We start from the raw sequence: 12,032 nt of genomic DNA, 5'->3' as shown, positions 1-12,032 counted from the left end.
AGTGCAGCAAAGAGCGAACAAGAGAGGAGGAGGAGGAGGAGGCGGAGGAGGCCCGAGATGGCATCAGGCGATGGCGCAATAATCTTGGGGTAAGCAGTTTATTTTTTTTTTATAATTTGATTTTTTTATATCTTATTTCTTACTTGTGAAAATAATCGCTTGATCATTTTTTCGATTATTGGATATATTACATAATTATATACATAACATTTTTTAAATTTATGGTTCTTTGAAGTAATTGAATTAAAAAGAATATTAAATTTTCATTTAGTATACTTTATAAAAATTTATATTTAAACAAATTTTGTCAGGAATTATGTAATATTTGTTAAATATTGGTTTAAAAAGCGATGAAATATTTAATTTAATTGCGAGCAATAATTATTTTTCAATATTAATTATTATGAATATGACTTTATATAAGCACATAATTTAAATACATATTTAAATATAATTTATATGTTTTTGTTTTATAACTCAACATATGTATACACAACTCTGCTACTGCACATTATATCGTAAATTATTAGATAATATTTTATTTTAATTTTAAAATAAACGCTTCAAACTAAAAATAGAAATTTAAATTGATTATTGCTTTTTCTCAATGTTTTACATCTGAAAAAATTAAGTAACCAACTGAGCAGTAATATTTTTATAATAATCAATTAAATTAATTTTTCTAACATAAAAGAAGCTATAAAGTATACATCAAGCATACAAAAATATTCAAAATTTTCGCATGCGTATGTGTATAATTAAAAATTAAATAGAAAAATTAAATTATATAATTAAAAATTCTTGGCATTTATTTTTGTGTATGACTGAAACAGAAACAATAATATATATTGAAATCATTAAAATATTTGAGCAAAAATTCCATAAAAATTATATGAAAAAAATTATATAAAATAAAATAAAAATTATTAGTCATGTTCATAATAAAAATTTTATAAAATTTTCTATAAAGATAAAATTTTTTTTCGTTATATATATTCTAATCAACATTGTCAATTTTTTCTATATTGTTACATAATATTATTTGATAATTAATGACATTTATGAGAACAACAAATACTATATTGATCCTCTATCTTTGTCTCCACTTTCTATATTTTTCCACGTTTTCTTGTATCTATATGTATTTTTTCTCGACTTCTCTCTCACTTCGACTTTCGCCGCGAAATTTCCGAGGCCGCGGTCAGATATTTATGCTAAATAGAAATTTTGAAATACGATATTGCTCCCTCGCACGGTCTCTTTCGCCTTGTAGCGAGAAGTTCGAACGTGCACATGCATACACTGAAAAAAAAATTCTGGGTAAATCTATGAGATGCATTTAGTAATGCATTTTTTGAAATATTTAGTTTTTATCATCAAGTATGATAATAATAACAAAATATTTAGTAATAGTTATAAACATTTTCCAAAAATAGTTATAAATATTTTACGTTTAATTGAGTTCACTAAATATTAAAAATAATTAAATAATGTCGTCTTAATCACCTATACGTTTAGTTGAAACTATTTCACCACAGCGCTGTAAGTGTTACGTATAGGTGATTAAGACGAAATTATTTAATTATTTTTAATATTTAGTGAACTCAATTAAACGTAAAATATTTATAACTATTTTTGGAAAATGTTTATAACTATTACTAAATATTTTGTTATTATTATCATATTGATGATAAAAACTAAATATTTCAAAAAATGCATTACTAAATGCATCTCATAGATTTACCCAGAATTTTTTTTTCAGTGTACGATGTATAAGGACTCTTCGAATCGATACAATCGATGCGACGTGCAAAACGCGTCTGAATTGCAAGAAACATCACATGAGAGGAAAATTTCTCTTTTCGAAATTTGTATAAAATAGACCACATATAAGATTCATTATTAAAAAAGTTTCATTGCATGTCTCTATAATAATTTTTTTTTTCTTGTGCCACGTAATTGCAAAATTAATTTATACGTAATTATTCCTTATTTTAACCACGTTTCTTTTAAATTATATATGCTTTAGACAATTATGAATCGAATTCCCTTTTATAAACATAGCATATTTAACATTAAAAACAATTAAAAATAAAAGTTAAGTTTCATAGAAATATAATAGATATAATGATCTATAATATGATTAAAAATTATATATTTTTCGGTTTTCTTACTTATAAAATAATATTTAATCTTGAAAATTAAGAAAGTATAATTAATAATAGTCACATAACACATTTCACTAAAGTATGTAAAGAATATTTAATAAAAGACATTTTATATGAAAAAGTAATGTTACAATCATAATATAAAAAGGTGATTCAATTTCTTAATCAAATTATTAATAAATTAATAATTTATGAAATAAGCATTTCAAATAAGTGTTATCACATTATCATATCCATAATCAAACCATAAATATTTTATGTATCTCCACTGTATATTTGTAAATACTTAATCTTCAAGAATAAATAAATTCTTTATATCGTTTGAATAAATAAAAGTAAAAGTATTAGCTCTGCTTTATGTTTATATGATTAATTATTTTCAAATAATGGAGAAATTTTTTCTTGAAAGATTAATAAATATCGCTCTACGGGAAGATAATATAGTAACTTCGTTCTAATATTTCCTCGAAGCATCGTTCGCTTTTACGCACATTACGAATTCAGGTTTAATTATGGCACGATTTTTAGCCTCATGTAAAAGCTTTAGTATAGGGAAAAGGTCTATTGATTACATTACGAATTCAAGTTTAATTATGGTTACGCGATTTTAGTCGCGTATAAAAGCAAGATATCGATATTCTAAACATGCATATAAGAAAATCGTTTAATAGATTTATCGCTGTCATTGCTGTGGCCATTTTATACATAATGACATTTGTCAATCTTCTCAGAAAAGATAATGTATTACTTTTAATATATTACTTATTTTAGTAATTACTTAATTTTAATATTTCGAAAAAAATTGATTTAAATGATCTATTTTACGATAAAATTAGAGTTTTATTTATAATTTTACGTGTAATGTAGAAAACGCATATTTAATTAAATAGAATACATACATAAATATATATTAAAATATACATATATATTATGATATTAGCATCATATAAAATTATGAATGAAATTTTGTCGGGAAATTTATCGCAAATTCGCGAGAAATCGTCTAAAATGGGCTTTAAACCTTACGCCAGAATATCACATATAATAAAAATAAAACAATTAATGTGACAGTTAATGAGTAAATAAAAAAATCAAAATTTTTATATATTTTTCATTGTTTATCTTAACATTTAACGTAGTAATGTTTTGAATGAAATAAGAGATGGATATGTATTTTTGGCATTTATTTTCTTTCTTTCTTTCTCTCTCTTTCTCATTGACGTCCTGAAATAGATTTGTTTTTTCCCCTCAATGTTCCTTATACTTTGCGATCGATGACGCCACTTGCACCGCTGCTGCACAAAACCAATCAACTATTTTGCATCTGGTACCGACATACAATTTGCTGCACTTTACACGTCCAATGGCATTTCATTTCCGTCAAGTTAATAATATAGTTCGTGTTTAAATTAACCAGTCTTTCCTTTTATTTAATTTCCTTTTTATTTGATTATCCAATATTCGTTTTGCATGTTTATTTATCTTATAAAGTATCATGAATTCTTTTTAATAATAACGCTTTGTACATACAAATTATTTAATTACAAAAATCAATATTTATAAAGATGACAAACTTAGAAAAAAAATGTCTTGAGTGAAAATTGTGTAACTGTTTTTGTAAATAAAAAAATATTTATTTAGAATAATTTTTATCTAAATAGCAATAAATATAATTTTAAATGTACATACCTCGTTTGGCTGCTTCGTCGTCGACTTGGAATTTGAGCGAATTGGAGCGTCTGGAAAATCTCAGTGTATGCCACATATCATCGTTAAGACCCTGTCCAGCTACCAATAACTGAAATTGAAAAGTATCGATTAAGTTTATTGCAGGAGCTGTGATAAACATCTATAATAACTATGAATATTATATTAAAGCGAAGAATTTAAAGCCGCACATGACAAATCTATATCTTGGAAAATTTTGATTGGAAAGTATTTAAAGTAATTGCAAATTTTTAGAGGAAATTTAATTTTCCAAAGATCTTTTTTTTTCTATTCTAAAATTTGAATACTAAAACAAAGTCAGTCGATATATTTGCACTGAGTTTTCGAAATTTTATCGCGTTTTACAGTAACAACGTCATCAACGTGTCGCAATAGCTTTAAAGCTATCGATAAACCATCTCTATGAGATGTCTGTCATTCGGCCAAGCTCCATAAATCCAAGCAACTCGTCACTATCTGACACAGTTCCTATTGCAACATACGATATCATGTGTCGTGTAGCACCTGACACGCGTTTGTCATCTAACGTCATCTATGCATCGCTGCCGGATTGAATATTATTATTGCAAATCTCTGATTGCAGCTGTCGTGCAATTTGCGTCAACAATCGTTAAATATATTTCTTATACTCAATATATAAATTCAAAAACAATTTATTGAATTTTTATTAAAGAAAAATCGGTTTCAACTCCATCAAAATCTCCGTTAGTGAAAAGTTATATTTGATAAATTGGCTTGATAAATTGAACAGTATTTTTATCAAACTATTTTTCACGCTTTTTTCAGAGCATTTAAACTTTATTTGAATCAAAATCAAGCTATGTATAAAATATAAATCTAACTTTAGAAACTTTTTATATGATGTAGAATGTATGTCACATTATACATATGTATATGTAAAATACAAAATCTATATATACATGAAAATATGGAAAAAGGTTTATTATAAATATAATGATTTGATAAATATACAATAATTCTTTTCGATAAAATAGTAACGATATTATTATAAAATTATTATAAATTATTATTATAAATTATTATAAATAATCTTATACATTGTTTAATATTTATCATAAGATTTTCATAAAATATGAAGTTTAAAATTGAAAGTATTAAAAAATTCTTCTTTTTTTGTCGCATATTTGGACATATTTATTGAAATTACTTGAATATTGTCTTTATGATTTTCAATTTCTGTCTCGCAACAATTAAAAAATTAAGAAATTATCAAAAATTGCGGATAATTTCGAGAAAATCGGAAGCGAACGCGATAGAATCTTTATTGAAACGCTTTCAAACTTCCTAGGAACTTCGTGGAATCCGGTTTTCCGCAGACTAATCATCAAGCTTGCCGCATTATCATATCAATTATTCCGCCCAATTAACGAGTCCGTGTAGAGAATACAGAGATTGAAACATTACCGTAAATTATCGTGCGCCTTGTACGTTCGCGCTTATATCTGTGTACATGTATGTACGTCTGGTTACTCATTCGCACATGTACGAGAGTTGCAAGTGACTTCGACCCAAGATTGTTAATTCAGGTACCACCGCTGCTTAATACAATATCTGAGAGTTTAATATGACAACAATGTAATGCGCGCGACAAATTAATGCTTTCTATGATTAATTATTTTTAACACTTATCTTAGACGATTTATAATTCAGAAACGAGTTGTATATCCAGAATTTTAGATACATCTTGAATTGTAAAATCATGATTAAACATATGTAATAGAAATTTTGTATTATATATTAATCACGCATATATTTTCGTCCACATTACATTAACATATGTGTAGATGTATGTATAATTGAAAATTTTATTTTTTATTTTATCTTTTTATTTTCAAGTATTTATGATTTATCGAACAAAAAGTTGATGGCAAACATTTCTAATAATAACACTTTTGCGAGAATTAAAGATATTCACAACTATCAATACGTGGAAATGAAGAAAGATAAAATGTGCATTTACGCATCATCTAATGAGATAGCTGTGAAATCGAATCGAGCGATTTACTATTCATTCGACCGGAAACGTGATTGCAGAATTGCTTATGTATTTCCACGTATGAATGTGGGTGACAGAAGCGAGGGATGGTGTCGGGGATTGCGTGAACGAGGAGTTGCGAGATGCATTCAGAAATGCATTTGGCTCCCGGGAAAACGATCGATGGAGCAGCACGGAAACGCTCTTTGCGACCTTGGAGAACAGTATTCTTACCGATTCTTAATAAACTCACGAAGATTTTTTTTTTACTCAAGATAAATTATATCGCGATGTAAAAGTAATATTATATAGATTTGTTATAGTATAAAAGAATAGATTGCTAAAAATTACAATAATCAAGAATTTCGCAGAGATTCATTAATTTGAGAGATTAAATATCCTGTGATGATAAATGTTTAATAAAAATAAATTGATCCTTAAAAAATGATGCTAAACGATATTTATAATGATATCGAAGATACTTGAAATTTTTACGTTACATGTCAAAAGTGTTATCTGTTTTTTTCAAACTTTAAGATATTAAAATAATAAATATCTTATAAGGATTATAAATGTAATTAATATTAAAATATTAAATATCTTATATAGGGATTATAAGTATAATTAATTTAAATCTTCCATAGGAGTTCATATTTTTGAAAGAATTAATATAACAAAGTATGAAAAATTATTGCGCGTCATCTGATGTTTCGGAAGTAATTACCGAGAATACGCTTTACGCGTTCAACATTTCCGTCGGAAAGAATATTCCGTTACATGAAGACGAGAGACGCCAGCCATTTACTTGGCGGATGTTCCTGCGAGTGACGTATTAAGTTAATGTCATGACGTCGTTCGCAACTGAGAGAACGATCTACGTCAACTATACTAGAGCGACGTCGAAGATGCTTCCCAGGAATGTAAATCTTCGCGAACTACGCGGTCCTTTAACTTCTGAGCGGGTACTCTTTGACATTAAGTGGATCGAATTTGTCCGAGCTAAATTCAATATTTTGTCCTTTCACGACAACACGTCCCTATTTATTTGCAATAATATTTGTTTAAATAGCGTTTAACAAAGAACATAGCGTTTATGCAAAAGGTGATAAAATCTAGTAATTTTGATTTTATATCACGTTAAATTGGTGTTAGAACAGTTAAATAATATTTAAAAAATACAAAGAAATTAAAATATTAATTAATTTTTAAAAGTTAAGTAAATTTTTAATAATTAATATATATTTCCCAATTATCAAAATTATTTTCGAAATGTTTACATTTAATATTTGTTAAATATTTCATCATACACTTTATTCGTCATTTTGAGTTGAAATATAAATAATATTTTTGCGGTAATTTAGAACTACTTCCATTATTTTATTGACTATCGCTATAATGATGATGAGAGCTGAATATTTCATAAACTTACCTTTTCTCGATCTCCGATGTGAATTAGCATCTGCGCTTTGCCTTCGTCTAAATAAATCTGTAAACGGTCGACACTGTTCTCCAAGCTTGTCGCTAATAGAACTCCACGTGGTCTAGTTGTCTTAAATCGTATGATGACTTCCTCCGCCTGTGTTCTGGATTCTTCCGGCATCAGTGCTGTCATTTGCTGCGTGCCGTTCAAATGCAGTGTCGACGCATCTGCGATAAGTGTATATAATAATAATATATTATTCACAAAAAAGAAAAACCAAATTTGAGTTCCTTGAGAGACATATATAGGATCATTTTTTAAAAATTATTTTAAAATTGATCATTGTGTTGATTAAAGAGAAAAAAGTAAATTTATTTTATTTTTATTATATAAAAAAATATATAGCTAAAGTTACAAAATAAAATTATTATAAATATTAAATTATCTCAGTTTGAATGTAGAGATGTTAATTCTCCTAAAAAAAGTTATGTGTAATTTTACGTAAAAGCAATTGTGTGTATATGTATTAAAAATTATACATATATTTACCTTTGCCACAAGTGGGTCCTGTGAAAGGTGTGCTGGTGCAATCACAGTGAAATCGATTCCATCCTTCGAGACAATGACCACCATGCATACACGGTTGCGAAGGGCAATGTGGGGGTTGAATATGACATGCAGGTCTCACTGCACCTATGCATGCGAAAATATAATTGCAAAATTTTCAATCGTCAATGTAAAAAAATGAAATAACTATAATTAATAATTGTAATTATTATCATAATTATCACAATTTAATGCTGTTACTGATTTAATTAAATGATTTTATAAATATTAATATATATATATATATATATATATATATATATATATATATATATATTAACCATTAATAATTGCATATTTAAATTTCAAGTCAAATAAAAAAATGCATTTAAATGACAATGGCAGAAATTTATAATTTACATAATGATCAAAAATTTAAAATTCATATTCCGAAATTTTTTTAAAGTTTTAATTCAAAATAAATAAAATTTCTATAAAAAATATATTGTAAAATTGTATAATAATTATAAACACTGATTGTTTAATTAAGAAAATAAGAAGGATTATTATTTGGATATATTATTATATGTTATAGTATTTTAATTAAATATAGTAATTTTTTTCTTTTTTATTAATATTTCTCCATTTATTTTTCACAGCATTTTGTTTATTTTTTTAAGTAAATGATAAATTATGTTCTTTACGTATTTATTTTACGTTAAATTTGGAAATATAAAATTTGTGATATTCAATATTTTTTGGTTGGAGTAAATTGTACCACATGTCAGAAGTTGGTTGAAATAAGAGGGAGCGTCCGTAAGCTGCGGTGTCCGAGTGGTTAAGGAGTCAGACTCGAAATCTGATGGGCTATGCCCGCACAGGTTCGAATCCTGTCCGCAGCGTATTATTTTTTATCTACATCATCGAAAAATCATACCGCCGCTTTTTCCGTATAAATATCAATAATATCACACGCCGCAGGGATTGTTTTTATTAGCAAATAGTTAATAAACATGGTTATATCAAGTAGGAAAAAATATTTTGCTCCAGCAATCGTTAGCGCAATGTGATTGTCACGTTTAATTGCCTTATTTTAGAGAGATATCTATAAGCTTTCAAAATATTACTATTCTTATTAAATTAAATAATAGTTTATAAAGATTTATTATGTTTGTAATTGAGATTATATAATAATAGACACATACTCAAGCTTATAGTGTTATATTAGAATTCAGAAACGTGATAACATATATTTTTCGTCTTATTTTCTGTAATATATTACAAATCGTTGGCGGACTTTTTTTTAGATGTACGACTTTATCATTTCACGAATATATAATTGCATAAAAATTAAATCTCTTACCAGAATCTTGTTGTTGCGCATATCCTGCGATATCTACTGGATGTCCATTAATAACGAGGTCTCTCATGCAACCCACATAGCCCTGTCGAAGGGCACCCGTCCATAGAACGGGCGGAACTGTTAAAGGCGCGAATGGTGCACCCACACCACCGATATATAACAAACCATCCAAGTCTAATTGCGTGGAATCACCTGTCAATAATATTATTAATGTATATTTAGTTATACACTGCATTGTAAATCGAAATTTTTATCTAATATATAAGTATGTGCAAAAAATATGTACGTAAACAAATTTTAATCATTCTGTATAATCACCGAAACACGATGGAGGATATCATAGAAGGATAAATAGAGAAACATTCTAAAGTATAGCGCAGTTTAATTAATATTAGCGTTTAATAAACGAGCAAGTATTATATACGTGTGGTTATATAAATACTGCGTAATTAATATCGGTTAGAAACTTTTATATTGAACGTCGACCAAACTGGGTGTTCTAATATTTCCCGATATTATCCGTTTGAAAGTTACTCTCGACATACTTTGATACTTCGTAATATATTAAAACTTTTTTAAAAATTTGTTTTTATTTAGAAAATAGTTTATAAAAGAGAGGGTGATATATATAATAAACATATATATAAATACAATGGATTTATATATATTATTTTATACAAAAATTTCATCTTTCGATTTAATTTATTTTTTATGTTTGTTTGTTTATACACTGTCTTGAAAAAATATACATCTAATTCTGGGTTTTTTGCTACATTTTATCTTAGAAAAATATATCTTTGTATTTGTAGTCCTCTATTTCTCGATTCCAAATCTATTTTTCTATTCTTAATTTATGTCGGATAAACAAATTATTTTAAAGAAATATCAAGCATCTGAAATCTTTTTTTGCGCTTGACAATGATGCGCGTTATTTGCATCGATTTTATTATACAAGAGCGCGAGGACTAAATTGCTCAAAGCTATATTGGTAGGATTCAAAGACAAGTTTTCTCTGTAAATGAACCATATAAATATCCATATAATTTGACTAACTGCGACAGACTGCGACCGTTATAAGACGAAAACGCTTGATATGATATAGTTCAATTAAAGTTACAAATTTATCTCGCGAATATATGAAAAAGGAAAAGAAAAAGAAATCGAAAAAGAGAAATAGATAGCAAATTGATTGCAATGAAATAGATTGCAAATTGATAGATAGAATAAGATAAAGAAATTTATATATCATATTTTCGGAAATTTATATTATATTCGGGAAATTTTATCAAACAACAAAAATCAATGCAGCAGATGAACATATATTAAAACAACTAATGAACAAATAAATTATTAACGAATAAATTCGATCAATAGACGTTGACTTTATAAATATATTCGATTCAAAAGATTATTTTCAAAGGTATTGACGCATTATTAAATCTAATTTTTAATATTTAGATTAATGCAAGAATATGGAATATAAATAAATAGTCTATGTTATTTCACACGAAAAAATTAGAAAAGAAAACAGTAAATGTACATGTGCAGAGAGGAAGTTACTGATGAGTAGAGTTAACAGAAAAGCGGATAAGTTAATCCTTCGTTCAACAAATTTCAGAGAAAAAGAAGTTACTATCCTTTGTAACGGATATAATAATTTATTGTCAGTTAATTAATTTTTTGCTTTGGAGAGTGGGATTAGTTAAAAACACTTTGACGTTATTAGAGGATTACAAAAAACGCGTTATAAAATGCATGTGCATGTATGTGTACATATATGTACTTTATAACATATAACAAGAAAAGAGAAAAATGTTTCTGATTTTGTTGTTATTTATTATCTTAATAATTAAAAAATTTAATCATATTTGAATGAATTACATACATATTTATACACTAAAATAAACATCTTTCCTCGATATAAACATCTTTATTTTCCGTTGATGCAATTACTATTACTAGTTCTGATATTGTACATCTTGTTTATATAACACACACAACTTACTAGACATAAATTAGATTCTATCTCTTCTTTATAAAAAAAACATCGGAGCAATAAGCTCAATTGCAATAACATCTTCAACGATCTAAGTCACCGTTATCTGGAAGAGGATATATGGACTCTCGCTGTCTCAATGAAATTCTTTTTGTCGTTTTTTGCGGTATCGTTCGCGTGTTTGTGACCGTACATACGTAGTGCTTTATCACTTAACCACGGTGTAGTGAGTAAATTCTGGACATCGCGGTCCAGCGACGTAAACGGTGAACTGAGCGGGCCGAGCCGCTCATAATTCAGAGTTACACGCTCGAGGACACTTATCTGCCACGTTGGGTTAGACATTTTATGTGTATAAGGGGTGAGATAGTTTTTTTTGAAAAATCGTCACTGTGTGTGTATGTGTTTACGTATAAATACAACTATGATAGGCGTTGGCATCGATTGCGAAGTTTCAAGAAAAATATTAAACTTTCCTCTTTTTCCGCGAAAAGGAAGATAGATCTATACAACTTTAAAAGACTTAAATTGAATATAAATAAGAATATCAATATAAGAAACTTCCTCCTTGCAAGATATCAACTTACGTTACAGCATACATATATGTTTGAAATTTCTTTATCTCTTTTTATTTCTATTTTATATAATTATATATCTGTCAATAATACATATGCATACAAACAAATTAATTGTTTTGAGAATTGTGAGAAATTAATTATTATAAGCTCCAAATTTAGAAATTAGTTGAAATTACAAATTTGTTTATTTATACGATTATAATAAATTTCACAATAGTTTATAATTAATTAGAAAAA

At 27.0% G+C, this 12,032-nt stretch overlaps 1 protein-coding gene and 1 non-coding gene across 5 annotated transcripts in view; one reads left to right on the top strand and one right to left on the bottom strand.

The window, feature by feature from the left end:
- Positions 1-12,032, bottom strand: part of Nrx-1 (neurexin 1) — a 222,501-nt gene that overhangs the window by 50,596 nt on the left and 159,873 nt on the right. For all 4 annotated transcript variants that reach the window (XM_083109202.1, XM_083109205.1, XM_083109204.1 and 1 more), the window contains 4 exons: positions 9,222-9,413; positions 7,862-8,005; positions 7,322-7,539; positions 3,858-3,966 (listed from right to left, as the gene is read on the bottom strand). In XM_083109202.1, coding sequence (XP_082965328.1) covers positions 3,858-3,966; positions 7,322-7,539; positions 7,862-8,005; positions 9,222-9,413 — 663 coding nt within the window. The remainder of the gene's footprint in view (positions 1-3,857; positions 3,967-7,321; positions 7,540-7,861; positions 8,006-9,221; positions 9,414-12,032) is intronic.
- Positions 8,679-8,760, top strand: Trnas-cga (transfer RNA serine (anticodon CGA)). The gene has a single exon. It is a non-coding gene; the product is annotated as a tRNA-Ser (tRNA).

This window comes from Camponotus vicinus, unplaced genomic scaffold (genome assembly GCF_025532165.1).
Source record: "Camponotus vicinus isolate PSW18456_S1 unplaced genomic scaffold, iyCamVici1.0 SCAF_9, whole genome shotgun sequence".
NCBI lineage: Eukaryota > Metazoa > Arthropoda > Insecta > Hymenoptera > Formicidae > Camponotus > Camponotus vicinus.
The sequence above is the reverse complement of the archived record's forward strand: the minus strand, read 5'-3'. Positions and strand labels throughout refer to the sequence as shown.